The sequence below is a fragment of the Phytophthora ramorum genome (genome assembly GCF_020800215.1).
Source record: "Phytophthora ramorum isolate Pr-102 chromosome Unknown Phyram_PR-102_s0025, whole genome shotgun sequence".
NCBI lineage: Eukaryota > Oomycota > Peronosporomycetes > Peronosporales > Peronosporaceae > Phytophthora > Phytophthora ramorum.
In genome coordinates, this window is record NW_027150671.1 from 197,350 (window position 1) to 220,080 (window position 22,731).

The following is a 22,731-nucleotide window of genomic DNA, read 5'->3' on the forward strand; positions in this document are numbered from 1 at the left end:
GACGGAGCAATCCGTACGAATACATATCCATTCCCGTAAGCTCTACAGTAATGTGCGTCGGTTGATGCCAAGAGCATGTCTGAGCGCCTGCTCGCAATGTACACGGTCTTCAGTGCGAGAGTCAAAGAGTACACGCCAGTGTGAACTTGCACTGAGACACCGAAGTGTGGGGCTCACGTTGGCCATCTGACGAGGTCCTTGTGCTCATTTATCAAATCGCAAATCGCGATGGACGTGCTGCAGAACTCCGTGGAGTTGGAAGAGGCCGCGTCGCTGACGCTGGAGGAGGCACTTGAGCTGATCGACAACTGCGACGGCGTCCCCAGCCTCGACGTCCTCGAGTGTGGACCTTTGGACCTCGCAGCAGGCAGCGGCTCCGATGCGTCGAGTCAATCGGCTTTGAAGTCCAAGAAGCGAGTGCGAAACCCTCAGAACGATGTCCGCAGACGGCAGAGGAGGAAAGCGGAGCGCCAACAATTGAAAGACCAGGTGCAGCAATACGAGGCTCTAGTGGTGCGACTCAAGCGCAATGGAGTCGCTACCGAGACGAGAGCCTTGACGCAACAGTCGTCTAAGTCTCCTTGGCTGCACGTAGTGGTCGAGGAGGAACAGAAGCGACACAAAGCGGAAGAGCTCAATGCGAAGCTCAGGACTCTACTGGTTGAGCGGCTGCAGACAGCTGGGGTGATCCGAGATGCGCTCGTAAAGGAAAGAACTCTGCTTGCGGTAAGTTTGGTGTGTTGTCTGGTGCAGTGCAGGTGGCAGCGAACTAACCACGTTCTTGCCCTGTTTTGTAGAAAATTGATTCCAACGCCGAGCTGAGTCTGCAGGTTCCGTCCGATCGGCGGCAGTTGAGACTCACACCAGACGATATCTCCTCGCAGCTAAGGATGACTGTCCGCGGCATTTTTGATGACACTGATGCTGTCTTTCGATCGTTCCCAGCGAATAGTTTTGATTCACTAGAATGTATTTCTCGAGTCAAGCAGCAAGACGAAACCAGCGGACCGTGCATCGAGTTACTAACTACCACGCCACTTCCGTGTGACTTCAAAACGGCAAAACACGTATTGTGGGAAGTCGTTGCGGACAAGGAATGGCCTAGCAAGCAGACAGCATTTAGTCTGAAGGTACATTTATTACTATTTGCGTATCGTACTTTTGCGTCGCTAACACTGTTTCTTGTTTGATAGACAAAGGAGAGCTCACTGCAATCGCTGGAGCTACGATTTTCTATGGAGTTTGAAAATCTGGATCAAACACAGATCATGCTCGATGGCGCCACGTTACTCCAACGGCGAGATGAGGAACATCGTACCGTGTTGGCATGGACGTCCGTCGTCGGCCATGAAACAGAACGACTCCATTTTCGATCACAGGGATGGATCGTCATCTCGAGATCTCCGACTGACCTTCATGGTGCTTCCTTTGTGCGAACGTTGTGCCGTATTGCAGTAGATGACACCAATGTGAGCACCATGACCTCTACGGAGAGAAATTGTGACCACAAGAATATGCTAAGAAACAAGCTCCGAAATGCTATCTTACGCTCTATGGGACGCAGGGTGAAGGACCGAGTTGAGGAAGTCCAGCAGAGTCTTGTCTCTCGGACAGGGACGCTAGGAGGTGGGGATTTAATTTTTATCTAATACATGCAGGAATTTCGCTAAATAAAGTGATCGATGTAAATGAAATATGTGGGGTGGATTGGACCAACGACCAGCACTCGGTCAAGGAACGCTTCTACTCAGCGAAGAGAGGTTGGCACTTGCGATGCTTGTGCACAAATGATAACCGGGCTCGAGTTCCGGGCCAGTCTTATTTGCCGTGGGCATTGGTACATTGTACCCACTGCCACATCATCATCTTTTCAACTGCATAATCTTGTCTGCAAATCCTCCAATCACATGCCGTGCGAATGTGTCCTCGGTCCCAGTTCTTGTTCTGCTTTGTGCCCACCAAAATGGACGAGGCTACCACGCTGTCTGAAGTGCTGACGATGTTGGACGCCATCGACAGCAGTGAAAGTGACGCGAGCTCTTCCACATCCTTGGAGAGTGAGATCAGCTTTAAAGCGGTCTCCAACGTTTCTCCGCCTCAACAGGCGCAACTGAAGACACCAAAGACGAAGAAGGACCGACGACGTAAGGAGGGTCCTGTGCGATACACAACAAGTTTGCAGCGCCGCAAAAAAACAGAACTGAAATGTCTGCGGGAGGAATCGCAGCAGCTCAACGCGCAACTGGAGCAACTGCGACTGTCGCGTCTCCGTCATCTCGGAATGTTGCCAACATTGACTGCACCAACACACAATAGCGGCCCCAGCACTTGGCGTAGCCTGGTAATGATCGAGAGCGAGGGGCGCGAACGGGCGGAGCGCATCAATCGAGAATTAAAGTTGATCATGGCAAAACAGCTATCGGTTTGTGCCTCAATCCGCAAGGTTCTTGGACGAAGCAATGTGCTTGAGGTATTTGTTGCTTGTAAGTGGTTAGATGGGATCATTTGTTGACATGACGCTGTTGTGATGTTTTGCCACCATGTTCGCAGGGAATGAATTTTGTTTTCGATTTTCAGCCAACGTGTGACCGCCCTCTCAGTCAGTTAGACTTCAGTGATGCCATTCTGGCAGAGCTGTCAAACAGCCTGGGACAACTGCGCCTGGAGGCGGACACGGTTTTCCCAGCCTTGAAAGGGGACATCTCAATTACTTGCACTACTCGGAACAAATGCCACGAAGTTTGTGGAAATCGTGTCGAGACAACTTCAATCACTCCGATGGCTTGCGCTATGCAACAGGCAGCGCAGATTCTGTGGCGTCACATCACGACCAAGCAGAACAAAGACACCCAAAAGTCCTTCCGCTTCGTAAGACAGAACTCAACCATTTCTTGGGGAAAAAGCGGAACGTACAAAATACTAACTATGTGCTTGCTGCGTCTTGCTATAGGTGCGAACAAGGAATCCCAACTCGCTCGAGAGGAACTGCATGGCATCCCTTCCTGATGGAAAGGGCGCGCTCTTGAGCCTGGACGGGGTGAATATTGTTAGCAAGTACGATGAAGAGAACCGAATCGTCTTGGTTGGAACAACGACATGGTTCCTTCCGACGGGAGGGCTCCAGTTTGAAGACCACCATTGGACAACCATTTCTCCTTCTCCTGTAGACCCACTGCGTGCATCTGTCGTGCGGAGTTGCTACCAGCTGCAAGTAAAGCGCGTGGACACCGCATCAGTCCTACCGCTGGACTTTGCTCACGTCGAAGGGGTGGTGCTGAACTCGATTGGGAGAAAATTGCGGAATGTCTTGCAATTGCAGCAAAATGTACTGCTAGAGAGCATTTATCCCGATGCTGGCGCTGGGCAAGAAACAGTATGATCGGTGAGCTGCTGTGTATACTGGTTTAAAAGCTTCGGATCTTCGGATAAGGAGCGGGTCTTGTGCGATCCAATCAGTGATAGATTTCTGTAGATCGGGCACCTCGTCCAAGCCAATGCATCGCAAATTTGACTCTGGAATTCTGGACACCACGTTTCTGTTGTATATCGGAATGACTTCAATGAAACTTACAATCAGTCCTAGCTGCAATGAAAAAATGAATACTCAAGCAATAGATGCGTACACAAAGGCCTAACGCAAATTTGAATCGGCTGTGCCACGTCTTACCCACGACGCTTTCGCTGCTGCAGTGCCTGGTCAACCAGCACGTTTTCAATCATCTCGTTACTGGCGGAAATATTAGCAGCGGTCGAGCTCAGCACAAATTCGGTCAGAGCACCAGTTTTGGCATCGTCGTTCAGCGTTTGATCGGACAGATCGGGGGTGATGATGTAGCACGTCTGTACCAGGGTGAAGTCATCGTCGTCGGCACTATCGTAGCTGTGAGCACGCGGTTTAATGACCACGTAGCCTTTTTCCTGGAAATGAATACCAGCAAACCGCTTGTTGGAGAACTCGAGCGGCTCAATATGCGAGCGCCACACCACAACGACGCGATCTTCCTCGACGTAGCGACGAAGGATCTGTTTGACGTTGAATTCGGCTGTTGTCTTGCTGTTGGCATCATACATCTCCATGCCGAAGCTCTCGACCATCGTGTCCTCTGTGGACTCGATCGAGCCGGCGGATTTGGAGTGATACCAACGGTAGGGGATATCTGTGCCCTTAAAGTGTTGCCACACGGCCTCACCCGTAGCATGCATGCCAAACGGCAGCATCTTGTTGGCAAAGATCTCCAGGTGCATGCCATTCACGCCGTCGTGCATTTGGGCGTCGCTCTTCGGAGCCTCAGTGCGGCCAAGACCATTGGCTTCGAACACAGCGTCAACTTCCCGATATGAAGCCTCGACGCCGGCAAGCAGCACTTCGAAGATTTTAGCGTCAGCACGAGGATCGGACGGCCGAGGCACACGGTTCGTGTGTTTCGTGCGCTTATTGCTGCCGCAGGACTCCATGGAACGCAGCACCGTGCGCTTTTTGAGGATCTGCTCCATACTCTTAGCGATCTTGATCTGACCCTCCAGTACCATTTTGAGGCGAGCGTTCTCCCTCTCCGCATTCACTCGCCGCTCAAGCTGGCGAGCACACATTTTCTCCCAGACGCGGGGCACCCGATCGTCAGTGTCGTGCTTTGCAGCCAAGGTGGTATTTGAAGTGGGTGACTTTGCTTCGGGTCCCCTTTCTAGGGTTCCTTTGCTGCCCTTGATCTCCTGCAGTTTCTGCAGCTCCAGCTCCATGTCGACCACCTTATTGCGCAGGTAAGCCAACTCCAGCTTGCGTTCATCTCGCGCCTTGTTGGGGTTGTATCCGAGGGGTTTCTTGCGCACGTAGGGCTTCTTCTGGGTGCTGGGTGTAGTCTTGGTGGGCTCGGTAGGAAGGGCAGTAGCAGATGGGGGTGCAGACTGAGGAGGAGGACACGGGGCCACCTGGTGGCGCCTAAAGCGGCGTTGGGAGAGGAGCCTGGGGGCCATTGCAGCCAAGGCGCCACCACAGCTGACACGTTTCTCGACCTGCAGCCCCTTGTCACTGAGTGCAGGCAGCTCCGCACTGAGCGCGTCCAGCACCTCGGCGGCCTCAGGGTCGTCCAGCGATGGGAGCACGGGGCTGTCATCGATGGGCTCGAGCTCGGGGATCGCCTCTTGTTGCGCGGGCGCGAAGGGGTTCTGCTGCTCGTCTAGGAACGCCAACGCCGCGGCCAGCGTCTCGTCCGTCTCCCCTTCGAGCAAGAACGCCATCGTGGTCTGCTGCCGCGGGCGCTGCTTGAAGAATGCCAGGATTCGAGCAGACAAATCGAAGCTTCTAGGCGGTGATGAGTGGATTCACCGCTGATGCGTCATGAGTGAAGGTCAGTCAATCACGACAAGTTCATTTGCTTGGCATTACATGTATCTATGGCCTGCCATTTCAAGCGGCGAGGCTGGTCTCTCCCTGGTGTCTGTTTAGCGCCTGGTCGAGCAGCACGTTCTCAATGAGCTCGTTACTGAAAGTGGTGTTAGCCGCCGTGACATTGAGCACGAACTCGGTGAAGTCGCCCGCAGCGGTCATGTCGATGCGGCAGCCTGTGGCCATCTGCGGCGACACGAGGCTGCACATCTGCAGAACTGTGAAGTCGCCGTGTCCCGGGGGGATCGACGTGGGCCGTCTCGTCACGACGTAGCCTTTGTCCACAAAGCCAAAGCTGGAGAAGGGCGAGTTGGTCGGGTCCAACGCTTGCCCTATGGATACCCACACCACAACCTGTTTGTCAGTCTCGACAAAGCGTCGAATCACCTGTTTGACACGGAAATCTGCAGTGGTGGTTTTGCCCAAGAACTCCATGGTGAACGCCTCCATGATAGTGTCCGAGAAAGTCTCTAAATTCTACAATAGCAACAAGACGAACAACCGCGACAAAACCAAAAGGCGTCAGGTAAGGACCATCCACCTCGAGCCGTCGAAGACGTACCTTTGTCGCGTTCTCGTAGACCACGCCGCGATGTTTATCATTGCCCTTGAAATGGTTCCACACCGCTGTAGTCACGGCCTCGTATTCAAACGGCAGCACCTTGTTCGCAAAAACATCGAGGTACATCCCGCTGGCTCCTTCACGCATCCGGGCATCTCTACAGGGAGTGTCCAACCCCATCAAACCGTTAGTGGTGAATACGGCCTCCAACTCGGCGTAAGCAGTCTCGACGCTCGTAATGAGCGCCTCGTAAGTGTCCTTGTCGACTAAGAAGTCGAGTGTGCACCCCTGCGATGACAAGTCTCCAGATGCACCAGCCACCTCAGCGCAACCAGAGACCTGCTGCCGAGCTCTCTTCTGCAGCAGCGTCTCCATGCTCTTTGCCAGCTTCACTTGACTCTCCAGCACGAGCTTCAGCCTCGCGTTCTCGCGCTCGGACTTCTCTCGTCGCTGCTGTTGGCGACTAGCGATGTCTCTCCAAATGAAGGGCATTCTGGAGGACGAGGCAGCAAGCTTGGAATAGAGAGGTGAGGTCAAGGCTTGGGATGTACTGCCTGATGACGCTGGTGGCGGTTCACCGTTGCAGATGCCCCGAGCCCGTCGGCGATGGTGCATCGATTCCAACTCCCGCTCCATTTGCTCCACCTTATTGCGAAGGTACGCCAACTCGTGTTTGCGTTCGTCGCGTGCTCGGTTCGGGTTTACCTTGACACGGCGCTTGGTCTTGGCCAGAGTCGTCGTTGTGTTTTTTGTGGCTCTGGTGCTGCGACGACCTTGTCCGGAGACGTCGGGGGTTCCGACATTCGCCACCATAGGCGGCAGAGGCTCCGGCAGGACATGCCTGGCTGCCGCCTCCATCGTCAACGTGGTGGACGTCGTTAGCTGCGCAGTCGTGTCGCTGTCATGCTCTGACGAAGACGAGAGCGTTTCCAACAGCAATCGGTCCAGTTCCGCGCCTAGTCGGACCTCTCCTTCTGCTGCAACTCCGAGGGCCCCGTTGCTATCGGCAGTCGCCGTCGTTGCCGAGTTGCCCTGAGTCGGAAGCGCCGATCCATTGGCCATCGGGAGGGCATCCACATACGACAGCGCCGCCTCCAGCGCCTCCACTTCGTCGTCGCCCAGCAGTAGTGGCATGGAGTCGGAATTGATTATTTTTGAAGTGAATGCCCAAACACGACAGTTATTGCTGCAATTATTGGTCCGGTTCTTTACTTCGTATCGCAGATAAGCCAGACGGCAGAGCATGATGCTAGGAAACCAGGTTGTGCACGCAGCTCGATGAATGAATTCAATCACGGTAAATGACACTCATAATTTGCTCTCTATTGATGGTCATTGCCAATATGGAATCACGAGCCCGACGGCGCCTCCGCCTGCTTCTTTGGGGATAACGACTGGTCCATTAGCACATTTTCGATCAGCTGCTGGCTGGACGTGATGGTGGCTACCATGAAGCTCAGCACGAACTCTGTGAACGTGCCGACAGTCGAAAGGTCGAAGGTGCCTCCCTCAGATATTTGCGGCGACACGAGGCAGCACGTCTGGAACATGGAGAAATCGTCGCGGCCCCGCACGCGCTTGCTGATCACATATCCTTTCTCGCGAAATCCGAAGCTGGCGAACGGGGACTTGGAAGTCTCCAACGCGGAAGCAGTGGACACCCAGACCACAACTTGTCGATCTGCCTCCATGTAGCGCCGCACGACCTGCTTCACGCGGAAATCTGCGGCCAAGTCGTTGGCCATGAACTCAATCGCGAACATCTCAGCAACTGTATCGGAAGACGACTCGAGATCCTTGGAGGTTAATACGCAGGAGCACAGTCAGAAAACAACGCTCCAATCTAAGTCGCCTCAATACTCGGCACCCGTACCTTGGAGAAGTTTTCATACAGGTTTCCGCGATGTTTTTCGCTGCCGCGGAAGTGGCTCCATACGGCCTCGGCAGCCGTGTTGAAGTTGAACGGCAACATCTTGTTGGTGAAGATATCGACGTACATACCCTGTGGTCCTTCGCGCATTTGAGCGTTCGTGCATGCTGTTTCCAAGAACTTGAGGCCGTTAGCTGCGAGAACGTCGTCAACCTCACCGTATGCTGCCTCTGCGCGAGCAAGTAGCGTATCGTAAGTGTCCTTGTCAAGAAGAAGGTCCCACGTGGAGCCTTGTCCGCTGCCGACACCTTCTCCCACGACGCCATTAAACCCAGCCAATTGCTGCCGCGTCCGCCTTTGCATCACCGCCTCCATACTCTTCGCCAGCTTGATCTGGCTTTCCAGGACTAGCTTTAGTCGCGCGTTCTCGCGCTCAGCCTTCTCTCGTCGTAGTTGCTGGGTCGCTGCCATATCGCGCCAGACGGGTGGCATCCCCACTGTATCTACAATTGACTTTGTCGTCGTGGTTGCGGTGGTTGAATCTTTGTTTTCGATGTACTGCTGACGAAGCGAGTGCAGTTGCTCCTCCATCTGGTTCACCTTGTTGCGCAGGTAGGCCAGCTCGTTCTTCCGGTTATCGCGCGCTCGGTTCGGGTTCAGCCGCACGCGCCTCTTTGTCTTCCCACTCGTTGCCTCCCCGCTGCTGCGAGAGCCCCGACGAGTGGCCCCGTTGACGTTGACCTGCGTGACTGTACCATTGTTTGCGGTGTTGTTGTTCGAGCTGCCGTCGTCGGAGACCGCCACCAACGCTGCCGGCTCCGCCTTCACGTCCGATGACGCGCCAGGAGAGCTCGAAAGCCCGACCTCCAGCAGCAGAATCTCGAGCTCCTCGTCCGCAACGACGTCGCCCCCTCCTCCAGTCATCTCGACACTGGTGGGAATTGACTCCGTCGCGGGGGAGCTCAGCATGGGAGATTCATGGAGCTGGTCGTGCAGTAGATCTCCGTGTGCTGGCGAGTCGTGCGGGAAGTCGTCCACGAAGGAAAGCGCCGCCTCCAGCGCCTCCACCTCGTCGTCGTGCAGCAGCAGCGCCATCTCGGGCGGCGTACCTCTCGGTCAGCGCTGCAGCAGGAAATAATTGCGAGTTCTATGAAACGCAGCCGAGCACCGGCTGGTCGATCGTTTGACAGGTCACAACCCGACGACACAATCGAATGGCTGCACGCTTGAACATCAACCTGATCAGCCCGCCTTCGCACCAGCATGAACAGGCGCAAGCAGGCAGGTTATGCGGGCTGCGTAGTATTAATAAATAATAGCGGGGGCGAGGAAGGCGAGGGCGAGCATCTTCGTCTGCAGCAGGAAGATACCGTACATAGTCAACAACAATTATTGCGCATCTTCCACCTATGATATGACATATTGGTTCAGTCGCCTCCGTATCCATTGCATTGATCACATACAGATGCAAGATTAATTACAGTAGTCGACGACCTCATATCTGTCATGAACTGGCGTACATCGGCTGGATTCCAGCCGATGGGTACAGCCTGGAACGGCTCGATACGCAGCAGGATCAGTGTTCATTTCTCTTGACGCGATTGGAGGATGCGATTGGAGGCGATGGACGAGGAGGAAGCCAAGACGCTGGAGGAGGCGCTCTCGTTCCTGGCGAACTGCGAGACGTCGACTGAGTGGCTGCTAGGGGAGGATGCGGCACTGGACTTAGCAGATCTGGGACTCGGCGGTGAGCTGGACGAGGACTTGGAGCTGCCGACGCTCACGGAGCAGCCCATCGCCGATTTGGAGCCACTCATGTTGCCTCAGCAGGGCGTGGACCCGAGAGCGAACTCTGCACTGGGCCTTTCATCTCTTGGCAGCAGTCCAAACTCCTCCACAGATAACCCCAGCTTGGTCACGAACAGCCCGACGCTGAACCCCAAGGGCAAGAAGCCTAAACAGCCACGGAAATACTCGAACCGCGCACGAGATGCTCGACGAGAGGAGCTCGTGTATCTGCGACAGAAGGTGAAAGACCTACAACTACAGTTAGGCCAACTGCGCGACACGGACAAGCCCAAGACTGCGTCGGCACCGTTTTCGTCCGTTGCGGCCCCTGCGTCGGCAGCAGAACTGCAAAGTGTCAAAGCGAAGAGAAAACTGGCTGCCATGCGCGCCGCCAAGCTGTCTACCGGTACGCTATCCGCAACGTTCTCGTCAGTGGCGGCCCCCATGGCCAGCAGGGCCTCACCTGCGCACATGGCTGTGGTGTGGGGGGACATGGCGCAACGCCAGGCACTAGAGCGACAGAAGGCAGAGCGCGAGAACGTGCGGCTGAAGTTGGTCTTGGAAAAGCAGATCAAGATGGCCAAGAGCCTCGAGCGCATTCTCAGGAAGCGTCAGAACGAACGAGTAAAGTATCCTCATGCCTCGTGATGAGAGGTTGTTTTTACTGACGCCGTTCCTTGATTTAAGAACACTCTTCAGGTGTTGGGCGGCCCAAGCAAACGAATTCGTCGTGTGTCATCCGCGCCGGGGCCCAACGCGGTCCGAGACGACCGCGCAGATTTTGATATGCTCCTCTCCGGGATCGAAAAATCTCGGCAGGAGCTGGATGCTGTTTTCGAAGCCAATGGATTGGGGCGAATGGAAACGGCCCACCGCACAGCGAAGATCGAGCACGACGCCAGTCGAGGCATGGTGATGGAAATCTACGCGAACAAGGTGATGCCGTTCGATATGCCAACGACAGGCAAGGCTGTGTGGCGTCACTTCGCGCACTCGATGGATCACATGCCTCACCGCACGTACTACGAGAAGCAACCGCTGCATATCGAAGCTAGCGACGACACCGTGGTTGAGCGATATGGACTGGAGATGACGGACGGGCATACGAATGGCGATTTCCATGTGAAACACATTATCCGGCGATACTTGGAGCACGATCGCATTCTTGTTGTCTGGCGTACGATCACAGACACGGTGGAGTTTTCGGCTGAGCCAACGCCAGGAATTCGTTTCCTGGAAAGAGGCTACATCGTGATCAAGCACCCCGCTACAGGCCAAGAGGACTGCACGCTGATGCAGACGTGCTACATCATTCGGCCAGAGTTACATGGCCGCAATGGACCAGATCAGGATCGCATGGTCGGTGCGCTCACAGACTTTGTGCTTAGCTCCGTGAGCGGTAGCATTAGTGCGAGCCACCAAATGATCGAAAACGTGCTTCTTAGTGGAGCACTCAAGAAGCGGATCTAACGCTCTGATAGAGTTGGATACCGAGAAACCTGATCGAACGTTGTGCAGCATATCAAGTCACATCGGAGTTCACCAAGTTTCAACGATAACGTTAATTACAAAATGTGTTGTACAAAGTCTCGTACCAAGCACCTAGTAAGTCTAGCAGGCAGGAGGCTCCGTGTCTTAGCAACTGCACGCAATCTATCGATCTATTTGTCTGCGGCCTTTTCCTCGATCGCACTCTCTTGGATCGCCACCTGCGTCAGAGAGGTTGGCTCAGCGCGAAAGTGGAGCGCGCCATCCAACAGGTAGTTCTCAATCATTTGGTGGCTTGAGCTAATTGTATGTGAGACAGAGTCTAGCAAAAAGTCCGTTAGAGTGGTGAGAATGCGCTCGCGGTCCGCAACATGACCGTAAATCTCCGGGCGGAGAACGTAGCACGTTTGTATTAGAGCGCCACGGCGACCGGTGGCGTTCGGAAGAGCCTTGACCACAGTAAAACACTTTTCATGAAGGCGAACACCTTTCGTGGGCTCAGCCGAGAGCTCCAGTGCCTCGGAATACATGGGCCATGCGATCACGACGCGATGAGGTTGAACAAATTTCCGGCGGATCTGACGAACGCGGAATGCAGCAGTGGCGTTGCGACTGCCGACAAGTTCGAGGCCAAAGCTCTCCATCAACGTGTCGTCCGTTGTTTCTGTCTTCTACGTGGCAATACTCAAAGTAATTAGTCCAGCTCCCGCAGTACAGTTGTCCAGTTGGTAAACACTGTACCTTGAGCTGCTTCTGGTACACGAACCGCGATGGAATGTGATCCATGGAGTGGACAAAATGTTCCCAAACTGCGTGGCCCGTGGCCTCCACGCTGAAAGGGACAACCTTGTTGGCGAAGATTTCCATAACGGTGGTGCCATTCTCATGCCGTACTTGCGCGTCAGCATACGTCTTCTCCATACGCGCAAGCCCATTGGCCTCAAACACGACGTCTACCTCATCAAGGGCAGACTCGAGCTCCTTTTCGAGGCGTGCAAAAATGGCCGCTTCGTCCTCTTCCTCAGTCGACGTAGGTTTACGGTGCTGCAAGCTTGTCAAGTATTTACCCTGAATAGACTCCATCACCTACGCGTTTGTACATACCAACCCGACCACAGCACCGTTAGCAGGAAAATCTTCACTATCTCCACAACAGCAGGCCCTACTACTTACCCGAAGGCTGGTACGCTTGGTCAGCATTTTCTCCAGACTCTTGGCCATCTTAATCTGGCCCTCCAGAATAAGTTTCAGCCGAATGTTCTCCAGCTCGACCCGACGTCGCTCCTGGTACTGGCGCGCTGCGATTTCGGTCCAAACAGGACCCATCGCCGCGTCTTCTTTCATATCTTCAGCCGAAGCTGGTTCGCTGGCGACCGCATGACCCTGCAAGGCCGCGAGGGCGAAGGCCCCCTCTGTGAAGGTTTGTGCCTCTCCCTGGGGCGCGGCTCTCGCGAGTGCAGGCGCAGGCACAGTCAGTGCCCGACGCTGCGAAAGCTGCAGAGTGCGCAGTCGTGCCTCCATCGTCTGCACCGTCTTGCGGAGATAGATGAGCTCCTCCTTGCGTTCGTCACGGGCACGATTCGAGTTGTGGGAAGCGGTTTTGCGCTTCTTACCGCCGCTTGTTGCGGTGGCGACCGGCGCCTTTTTCTTGCGTTGCTTGCCGGCCGACGTGGGGACCTTCTTCACGGGGCTGCTGGTGGCGGTGGTCAGCGCGGGCGTCACGGCGGGGGATACCTCGGCATTTGGCCCCAGACTGAGTGGAACGGGCATGGGAGCGGCTTCGGTGGTCGACAGGTCGTGGCGCGTGGCAGACACGGGGCTGTGGTGCTCGTCGTCGGACGGCAGCAGCAGGCGCGAGATGGCGGCGTCGTAGTCGTCGTCCTGGCAGTCGGCCAGCAGGTCCAGCGCCTCCTGCATGAGCTCCTCCTCCTCCTCTAGCTGCCGCTGCTCCATGGCTACGGCGGAGACTGATCAAGCCTTGCGGCTCGAGCGCGCGCCCTGAGTGGAGTTCGTATCGGAGAAGAATGGAGCGGCTCACGGAGCGGCGGGGGATGCGTTGAAGCGGTTGGCTGAAATACGATATATTTTCATGTATTATGTCCGCCAGCTGGTCTTGAACTTCCTGCGGCTTGTGATCGGAGGCTCCGAGCTGAAGCGGATGGTGGGGATCACGGGACCACAGGCAGCCTTGACTTCTTGACTTGCTGCTGTCGTGTGCTCGAGATCCGGTTCAAACGACGGATCTCGAGAACAGAGGAAGCAATTGGCACGGCACTAAATTTTCTTTGATTTTGCGTTTGGCTGAAACGGCGAACCAACGCAGCACAGTACAAGGTAACCAAAACAATAGAGGCTACGCGATGCGTGCGCGTCGGCGATAATACATGGATAGGAGAGAAATGCACAGGCAGTCTAGATGGCATTGATGGCGGATAGCCAACCACCAATCGGCCCTGTTTCTCTCTAATTCGGGCGGGGGATTAGTCACCCCTGGGACGAACTTTGGGCCAAACCGTCCAGTAACCGTATCAAAACCGATGACGAACTCGGTTTGTAGGGGTACCTGGTTCCCACCCGAATTTAGAGGCAAAGTTGAGCCAATATCCCACGATCGATCCGGAACTTTCTATTGGCTGATAACAGCCCTGGTTTAGGTATTCCCTAGGGTGCTAAAATCATGGTTGCAATTGCGATCTTTCTAGCAGACGCGCCAAACCGTTCTCGCCGCTGCGTGCAAGTGGTCGCGGTCCTCGTGCCTGTGCCTCGTGTCGCTGGTCGCACTTGTCACCGTCCCTCGGTATTCCGAGCTTCAGTGCAAACAAGTTGCCGTCGCCCTCCAACAATGAGGCAAAGGATTAGGGCCCAACCAGCAGAAGCTGTGGCCACGTGACTCCCGACGAACTCGTGACCCCCCCCTGCTGTCATGCGTGTGGCGGCTGCGAGGTCCAATGAGACGTCCTTCGTGCACGATTGGGGCGTGCGCGGCACCAGCATCTCCAACTCCGCAAGCACTCCTGTCTGGATGTGCTTGGCCAGCGAAACATGCCGAAGCCAGCGCGCCAAAGTCTTGATGCCAAGGGGAAAAACATCACAATCTACACAGCAACTGATGAAGTCACATAGCATCGACTCCGAAAACACATCCGGCGAGGCTGGCAAAAAGCGCACCCGTGATGATGAACTGGAGAACCTCAAGTGCAGCCAACTATACAAGGATGACCTCGGCCACGCGTACGTACTCTTGGAAACAGTGCGCATTGTTTTGCATTGGGGAGGACAAGGAATCGGTGATAATCGGCGACCTAATGCTAAAATAGGAAGCTCGTGTGGCTTTGAGCAGTAAGGTCATTGGGCACGCCATAGTCGAGCTCTGCGATGCAACAAAGCGGCAGATACAGGCCATGCTGGCCAAAAGCACAATAGGATCGGCGAAATGATTCTCCATCGTAGCAGACTTTTGGACTGCGGCACCGATGAACACCAAGTTCTTGGGGCCGCGGCTCTACATGATGGACACGTCATTTACGTTCAAGTCGGTTCTCCTTGGGACCCGTCATTTCCCCCCGCAATACGGCGAGGGAGAAGGTGAAATACGCTCTATAGGTGGATTAGTGATGTGCTGGGGAATTTCGGCCTAAGTTGCCATGACCTCTTTGGGTCCAAGCGACGGAAGAAGTGACGTGAAATGGATGATGACAAATGGCCTCAAATCGTCCTGGGAGTGATACGTGCCGCACTTCACGCACGTGGCGACCAAGACTGCCTTCGGTATCGTTGCCGGCAACTGTAGCGGGGCTACACATTCGGTTCACCTCTTACCTTAGTGCAACATGCACTAAGGGATACATTCAGGTGACCACTCCACAAGGTGGTCCACATTCATAGCAAAAGGCATATGACTGGTAGAAAGTAACACCTTTCTACCAATGAGAGTCATTCAATAGATAGGGGTTCTGCCAGCCATCCAACGGCAGAACCTCTCATTAGAAATATCAGTTTTAGGAGGAAACCCCACTTACAATCAATACAGTTCTCATTTAGCACCAAAGCTTCCGTTTGGTTCATTTATCTAGGTTTAAGTATACTTGTGGATACAAGTATACTGAACTTAAGTAAACTACTCCTACGCTTCCTCCTACACGTGCGCACACGTGTAAGCTTAAGTAGTGGGTCTAAGCAGACCCATTACACCTGGTAGCACTTTGTAGTCCGTCCAACGACCGACTAACACGTTCGTATGGAATACGAACGCGGGGCTGAGAACCTGCCCTCGGACAGTAACATGTCCGTGAGTAGCCCAAACACGTCTGCAACGCATGTTGCGCGTGCAGACTGCCCCCACCTGTCGGAACCAGAGTGGGAGGCCCTCCAACGACTGTCAACAGTCATTGGGGAAGCGGCGGTAGCAACGATGTTGCGAACGCTATCACCGACGGAGCAACACGGTGTTGCTCTGGGTTTCATCGTGAAGGAACAGCGTGAAACCGCTGCTCGAACTTCGGTGTCGCCATCGGCCACACCGCGCGTGGAGTCATTGAAACTCCACGTAAGCAGCTACGTTGGAAGAGAGGGCGTACCTCTCCTCCGTTGGCTTGTCGAGGTCGACACTGCCATTGCGGCTCGACGTATCGTCGACCCGTTGTCGAAGGTTGCGTTCGCCATGTCATGTCTTGGCAGACGAGCAAGGAGTTGGGCGTACGGACGCCGACTCACGGACCCTAGGTCTTCAGCACGTACGAAGAGTTCAAGGAGTTCAAGGAGCTCAAACTAGCGTTTGAGCCCCCGCAAAACGAGTTCCGATCGAGGGCGGAGTTCCTCGATCTGCAACAGGGCAAGCATGACGTGTATGCTTACGCCCAAAGGGCTCGGTACTTGGTCTCGAACATCGTGACCAGGGTTTGGTAGTAGTGGGAATTTCGGCTAGTAGTGATACTACTACTACTATTCGAATCTTGAGAATCAGGTCTACTATTACTAGCTACTAGTTGAGCATTTTCGCGAGTAGTAATAGTACTATAGTAGTAATATAGCACTACTATTTGGGCAAAGTCTGCGTCACCATATCTGACGCTTGCTTTCCTCCATGCGCCTTAGCTCACGCCGATTATGACGCAGTATCAGCTGTCGCTGGGCTCGCTCATTGTCCGTCCGTGTGCGCAAAGAGCTCATCACAAATGAGCCGGTTGAGAACACGCGTTCTTGAAACGCTGTCGAGCAACCTCGTCCCAGCCAGACGCGTGCAAGTTTCGCAATCGAGGGATACATTTCCTCGCCGACCTCTGCAAACCAACGGCACACATCAACATGTCCACATAGCTGCTCTACGTTCCACACCCGAACGTTTCTCTTTCTGTCGCGCACGCTCAGCCTGGCTAGCACCTTATCGAACTCGTCCTTGCTTGGATACTGTTTTTTCACCACCTCAGCCCACTCCACTCGAAGATTGAGCCATTCGCCCAATAGTGCATCAGCCTTCGCGTTCAGGGTTGCGTCAGCAGTGCTCACCTCGGCCGGCTGGGAGACCTCCTCCCCATACACTAAGTCGGCCTCGGCATCGGAACTACTGTTGCACTCTCCCCGTGGTGAACTCGAGGCAGAAGCTACGTGACCTTCTCCTTGATCAGCGTTTGCATGCAGCCCTTTATAGAACACGCGGTGCTCAACGCGCAAAAGTGCCTTCGTCTCCTCCAAAATATATTCGGTAGCTGTTTCCGAGGTATCCGGAATGCGTAGATAGTTTTTGGCAGCCGTCTTTGTCCGTGGGTCAAGAAGCAAAGCCATGCCCATCGGCACAGACGGCAGTGGTAGTCGCTCGGCAATCTGATGTAGCGTGCGCTTAATACAGCGTTGGGTTAACTGTGATAAATCGGGCAACGTCACTGGAGCTCTCGGGAAGTTCATCTCATTGGTATCGGTGTCGCGAGCGCCGTACAAACAGTAGGAAGAGAACTTGAACGAATTCATACGGGCAGAGGCCACGCGCAGCAGCACGTACATAGTAGATGACAGCATGGTTGCCGATTGAGACTCCACTAGAGCTAGTTCCGCTATACGTTGCATCACTGCCTCCATTTGAACCACTAACTCCCACTCAGCACATGTAATACAGGTAAAGACATTCTTCTGGCCCTTTGCTACGTTCGCGTTCTGGAAGAACGCCTGGAATGCAGGATAGTTAATAATTGAGCGCCGGAATAACTTGATTGTAGAAGCAACTCGGACGTCGATGTCAATCAGAGCTGCTAACTGAGGCAGCTTGTGAAATTTTTGGACGTCACGGAGACGAGCAATACGCTCCGGTGATTTGCTCGACGCGAAGAAGTTGTTGAGATTGCGCAGCTTTCGAATAACTGCACCTCCCTCCGGGAATGCCCCACCCTGGGTCACGACTACGCGCTTCTTGACGAAGAGCTTTGTCCTTTCGTCTTTCATATACTCGTTGCGCACGTTTTCCTTCAGACCAATACCGTAGCTGATGCAGAGGTTAAGTGCGTGCATCGCGCAATCGGTCTGCAAAGTTGAGTCGAACTGCCTTGAAACCTTTCGAGCTGCTGCCGCCGTGTCCGAAATTGTGAAGCGGGCCATTTTGCGAACATCCAAACCATAGCGGGCCTTCAATTGCTCGTCTAACAAATCTGCTACCTCTTCAGAACTGTGTCCGTCGTTTTTTACCTCCGCGAGAAGGGCGAGTCGCCGAGGATGCCATTCATGGTCGATAAAGCTGCAGGAAGCGCCAACAATACTATTCTTACAGCTATTTGTCCACAAGTCGTGCTCCACTGTCATGAATGGAGTTTCATCCAGCTCTTTGAACTCCTCAACAATCAACTCAGAGGTGTCGTTCGCGAACTTGTCGTAGTGATTGTCAAGTATCTCGTTGTACGTCTTGGCGGCTGGTACGGTGGCGTTCGGGTCCCCAGTTACCCCGACGAGGAAATCGCGAAAGACTGGAGTCGTCACGATGTTGTGCGGCAATCCTGGCAAAGTAAAGATATTGAGTGAGATTTTGTAGGAATGAAGCAACCGAAACACGCACCATCACGGATCAGCCACCGCGCGATGTGGCCTGAGATCTGCTCTTGGATTACTGGAGCCTTCCACCAGGTTTTTTTTACGCTTTATAGGCTGTTCTTCCTGTGAATTTCGTACACTCTAGGCCAGGCGCTTCACATTCTTTCTAGTGTTTACCTGCACCATGTAACGATCGGCCCGTTTTAGTCTACGTTGCTGCTCTTGGATAGCCATCTCGTGATCTTTGTGACTGGCCACCAGGTGCGTCTTCGCGTTTGTCGAGTTGCTGGCTCGACAAAGAGAGTCTTTCCAGGTCTTCGACTCCGTGCACAGCAGACAAATGTGTGTGAACTTCTTGCCCTTGTACGTGAATGCCTCGTCGAGTTGGTGAATCAAGTCCCAAATCGGGTCGGTCGAATGCATTGGGGGGGCGTGGGCGATGTGATCCGGGATCCTGTCAGTGGCTTCTTGCTCCTGCTCCTGCTCTTCCTCGCGTTGTGCGAGATCTATCACCGTGGCTGTACTCGACTGTGATATGCCAGAGGTGCTGCTTGGTGTCAGCTCCTGGGAGTCGCTGTCACTGCTGAAGAACTTGGCGACACAGGCACTACTGCAGAATCTGCAGGTAGAGCTTATTAGTACAAACAACAGAGACAAGATGGGGTCACGAACAGCATTACCACCTTTTAGATAGCTCTGCTTTTGTGCAGAGTTCATTGCTGCACAAGTGGTGCACCATACGCCCGCACACGCTGCAAGGAGATGTCTCCGACAAGTCTTCCCAACAGCAGTCAAGCTTCGCGCACCTCATTGTGTGTGTTACAGGGTGGAGAATCGAGAAATAAGCGACCCCAAAAGAAACGCGAAGGAGGGAGAGGGCGGAGAGCCACTCATTCGCGTGTCCTTTCAAGATCTTGGGCAACTTGAAGTTTGAAAATACTAGTAGTGCTATTAACACTACTAGTGGCCTTATTTTCCGCTACTAGTCAACTAGCACTACTAGTGGCCCAAACACGACTGCTATAGTAGTAGTAGTACTATTAGTACAGACAATCCTCTCGGTCGTGATATCCTGAGTAGTGATACCCTCCACGGAGAGATATGGGGAGGGCTCCCGATGACCGTCACCATACAAGCACGAGTCAAATATACCTCTACCCTCTAGTTACTGGTTTGTGATACAAAACACGTCATTATCACTATTCAAAGGTGCTTAACTATTGCTAAGGTCCATTTGGTGCAGGACGTCCGAAGAAGTCGAGCATCGACTTTTGCTGCTTGTGGCCTTGTCTACACGCAAGCTCCTCTCTAAATACTCGCTGCATCGTTCGAAGCCCGATAACGTCCCTTGAACGGACCCCCATCGCACCGGCGGTAACGAAAAGTTGTGCTATCCATTGAAGACGCTCCTTCAGCTCCTCTGTGGACAGGTTTTCGGGCGTTGGATAGGTTGAAGAAGTGCTTTCTTCTTCTTCGTCCTCGATACCGCCATCACCGACATCTTGACCGCACCCATTCTCGCGCTCTGAAGACTCGACCCGGCAGAAATCTTCGTCCGTTGGTTCATCCGCGAGGATGTTCTCGTCCGGTGGGTTCAGCAGCTCTTCAACCGACATCGGATTCGAGGGGTGGAGACGCGTCAGCATCTCTGCCAGCTCGTTCACGATGTCATCCTCCACGCCCGGCTCGGCGTACTCGCACGTGTAGTAGTCAAGCAAGCCAGTCTTCTTCCAGCAGTTACTGAAGACGCTGGGAAGCAGGGCGTTCCAGCTCTCGATGCTCCACAGTACTGCCTGCTGTACGTCGACGCTGTAGAGCTGTTAAGTTCAAATGTACCAATTTTACGGCACATTTCTGCCTTGTAATAACTCCAGCGAGTGATAATGTGGTGGTTCCCGACGCTATCACAAAGGAGAGGATTGTCTGTAGTGATAATATCACTACTATCGCTACTACTCTGCGGTCTACTACCAAACCCTGATCGTGACCAACCCGATTGACGAGGCGACAAAGGTCGTCACGTTCATGAAAGGCCTTAGAGATGGGCCTGTGAAGACCTATCTCTTCCGAGAGTATCCAAATACTCTCGAGGCTGCAATTGTGCTTGCAATGCAAGAAGAGTTTAGCCTGCGGCAGGCTAAACCGCATGTGAACGCCCCACGGCTGATGCCACAACCGGTGGTAAGGCCGTCGGGAGGTCCCGAACCAATGGACCTCTCGAGTGCGACCGCTGCTGGTCCCCAGCAGCGTCGTGGATCAACGAATGTGCGTTGTTTCCGCTGCGGAAACATCAGTCACTACGCTCGCGAGTGCACAGCACCTGTGCACGCGGCGAGGAGCCGTCGTGGCGATACTGGGTATCGTCACGGGCAATAAAAAAACTAAAGGGACCAGCAGGCGCGGGGCGCCCTGCTGGTGATGCGGTCGAGCGTGTCGACATCGGACACGCTGCAATGAAGATCGCTGCCCCCAGTGAGAGTCAATCTCACTGCAAGAAGCAAGATGACAAGCCGAACCTTGTCATCCTGAAGGTAAGCTCGAAGAGAGAGAAGTCTCTTCGTGCTCTAGTGGACTGTGGAGCGTCGAACAACTTTGTTCGACTGCAGATGTAGCGGGGCTACACATTCGGTTCACCTCCTACCTTAGTGCAACATGCACTAAGGCATACATTCAGGTGACCACCACAGGGTGGTCCACATTCATAGCAAAAGGCATATGACTGGTAGAAAGTAACACCTTTCTACCAATGAGAGTCATTCAATAGATAGGGGTTCTGCCAGCCATCCAATGGCAGAACCTCTCATTAGAAATATCAGTTTTAGGAGGAAACCCCATTTACAATCAATACAGTTCTCATTTACCACCAAAGCTTCCGTTTGGTTCATTTATCTAGGTTTAAGTATACTTGTGGATACAAGTATACTGAACTTAAGTAAACTACTCCTACGTTTCCTCCTACACGTGCGCACACGTGTAAGCTTAAGTAGTGGGTCTAAGCAGACCCATTACACCTGGTAGCACTTTGTAGTCCGTCCAACGACCGACTAACACGTTCGTATGGAATACGAACGCGGGGCTGAGAACCTGCCCTCGGACAGTAACATGTCCGTGAGTAGCCCAAACACGTCTGCAACGCATGTTGCGCGTGCAGACTGCCCCCACCTGTCGGAACCAGAGTGGGAGGCCCTCCAACGACTGTCAACAGTCATTGGGGAAGCGGCGGTAGCAACGATGTTGCGAACGCTATCACCGACGGAGCAACACGGTGTTGCTCTGGGTTTCATCGTGAAGGAACAGCGTGAAACCGCTGCTCGAACTTCGGTGTCGCCATCGGCCACACCGCGCGTGGAGTCATTAAAACTCCACGTAAGCAGCTACGTTGGAAGAGAGGGCGAACCTCTCCTCCGTTGGCTTGTCGAGGTCGACACTGCCATTGCGGCTCGACGTATCGTCGACCCGTTGTCGAAGGTTGCGTTCGCCATGTCATGTCTTGGCGGACGAGCGAGGAGTTGGGCGTACGGACGCCGACTCACAGATCCTACGTGCTTTAGCACGTACGAAGAGTTCAAGGAGGAGCTCAAACTAGCGTTTGAGCCCCCGCAGAACGAGTTCCGATCGAGGGCGGAGTTCCTCGATCTGCAACAGGGCAAGCATGACGTGCATGCTTACGCCCAAAGAGCACGGTACTTGGTCTCGAACATCGTGACCAACCCGATTGACGAGGCGACAAAGGTCGTCACGTTCATGAAGGGCCTTAGAGATGGGCCTGTGAAGACCTATCTCTTCCGAGAGTATCCAAATACTCTCGAGGCTGCAATTGCGCTTGCAATGCAAGAAGAGTTTAGCCTGCGGCAGGCTAAACTGCATGTGAACGCCCCACGGCTGATGCCACGACCGGTGGCAAGGCCGTCGGGAGGTCCCGAACCAATGGACCTCTCGAGTGCGACCGCTGCTAGTTCCCAGCAGCGTCGTGGATCAACGAATGTGCGTTGTTTCCGCTGCGGAAACATCGGTCACTACGCCCGCGAGTGCACAGCACCTGTGCACGCGGCGAGGAGCCGTCGTGGCGATACTGGGTATCGTCACGGGCAATCAAAAAACTAAAGGGACCAGCAGGCGCGGGGCGCCCTGCTGGTGATGCGATCGAGCGTGTCGACATCGGACACGCTGCAATGAAGATCGCTGCCCCCAGTGAGAGTCAATCTCACTGCAAGAAGCAAGATGACAAGCCGAACCTTGTCATCCTGAAGGTAAGCTCGAAGAGAGAGAAGTCTCTTCGTGCTCTAGTGGACTGTGGAGCGTCGAACAACTTTGTTCGACTGCAGAGCCTTCCAAGGCTTGACTTCGAGGAGGTGGAAACACCTCGAAGTCTATTGGAAGTGAGGCTAGCAACGGGTGTCGTTGTTAGAACCGAGAAGCGTATCGTACGCGTACGCTTCTCTTATCAAGAGAAGGAGTTCGTCGACGAGCTTATCGTCCAGTTCCAGGACGATAAGTTCGATATGGTGTTGGGCATGCCGTGGCTTGCACGGCATGATCCGGTGATCGACTGGACGAAGCGCACGATCGTGCGCTTCGGGAGCAGCAGCAGCGCGACAGAGAGCGATGGCCCTGTCGGCGCAGCACATG

At 54.1% G+C, this 22,731-nt stretch overlaps 7 protein-coding genes across 8 annotated transcripts; 3 read left to right on the top strand and 4 right to left on the bottom strand.

The window, feature by feature from the left end:
- Positions 1-228: 228 nt before the first annotated feature.
- Positions 229-1,649, top strand: KRP23_15160 (uncharacterized protein; the record flags this gene model as incomplete). Its single annotated transcript, XM_067886069.1, has 3 exons — positions 229-726; positions 798-1,130; positions 1,194-1,649. The coding sequence occupies 3 exons, from the start codon at positions 229-231 to the stop codon at positions 1,647-1,649; spliced, it is 1,287 nt and encodes a 428-aa protein (XP_067736824.1).
- A 269-nt stretch (positions 1,650-1,918) lies between these two features.
- KRP23_15161 (uncharacterized protein) lies at positions 1,919-3,379 on the top strand (the record flags this gene model as incomplete). Its single annotated transcript, XM_067886070.1, has 3 exons — positions 1,919-2,470; positions 2,551-2,868; positions 2,951-3,379. The coding sequence occupies 3 exons, from the start codon at positions 1,919-1,921 to the stop codon at positions 3,377-3,379; spliced, it is 1,299 nt and encodes a 432-aa protein (XP_067736825.1).
- Positions 3,380-3,663: 284 nt separating this feature from the next.
- KRP23_15162 (uncharacterized protein) lies at positions 3,664-5,235 on the bottom strand (the record flags this gene model as incomplete). Its single annotated transcript, XM_067886071.1, has 1 exon — positions 3,664-5,235. The coding sequence occupies one exon, from the start codon at positions 5,233-5,235 to the stop codon at positions 3,664-3,666; it is 1,572 nt and encodes a 523-aa protein (XP_067736826.1).
- A 169-nt stretch (positions 5,236-5,404) lies between these two features.
- On the bottom strand, positions 5,405-7,079 carry KRP23_15163 (uncharacterized protein; the record flags this gene model as incomplete). Its single annotated transcript, XM_067886073.1, has 2 exons — positions 5,405-5,860; positions 5,946-7,079. 2 exons carry the CDS (start codon positions 7,077-7,079, stop codon positions 5,405-5,407), a joined length of 1,590 nt encoding a protein of 529 aa, XP_067736827.1.
- Positions 7,080-7,294: 215 nt separating this feature from the next.
- Positions 7,295-8,910, bottom strand: KRP23_15164 (uncharacterized protein; the record flags this gene model as incomplete). The annotated part of the gene is made up of 2 exons (XM_067886074.1): positions 7,295-7,741; positions 7,819-8,910. The coding sequence occupies 2 exons, from the start codon at positions 8,908-8,910 to the stop codon at positions 7,295-7,297; spliced, it is 1,539 nt and encodes a 512-aa protein (XP_067736828.1).
- A 513-nt stretch (positions 8,911-9,423) lies between these two features.
- KRP23_15165 (uncharacterized protein) lies at positions 9,424-11,073 on the top strand (the record flags this gene model as incomplete). The annotated part of the gene is made up of 2 exons (XM_067886075.1): positions 9,424-10,227; positions 10,291-11,073. 2 exons carry the CDS (start codon positions 9,424-9,426, stop codon positions 11,071-11,073), a joined length of 1,587 nt encoding a protein of 528 aa, XP_067736829.1.
- Positions 11,074-11,264: 191 nt separating this feature from the next.
- KRP23_15166 (uncharacterized protein) lies at positions 11,265-13,044 on the bottom strand (the record flags this gene model as incomplete). Of its 2 annotated transcripts, none has more annotated exons than XM_067886077.1 (3): positions 11,265-11,759; positions 11,833-12,177; positions 12,265-13,044. In XM_067886077.1, 3 exons carry the CDS (start codon positions 13,042-13,044, stop codon positions 11,265-11,267), a joined length of 1,620 nt encoding a protein of 539 aa, XP_067736831.1. The 2 variants fall into 2 exon arrangements, with proteins under 2 accessions (XP_067736831.1, XP_067736830.1); XM_067886076.1 differs by having other exon boundaries at positions 11,265-11,762.
- Between the last annotated feature and the right edge of the window lie 9,687 nt (positions 13,045-22,731).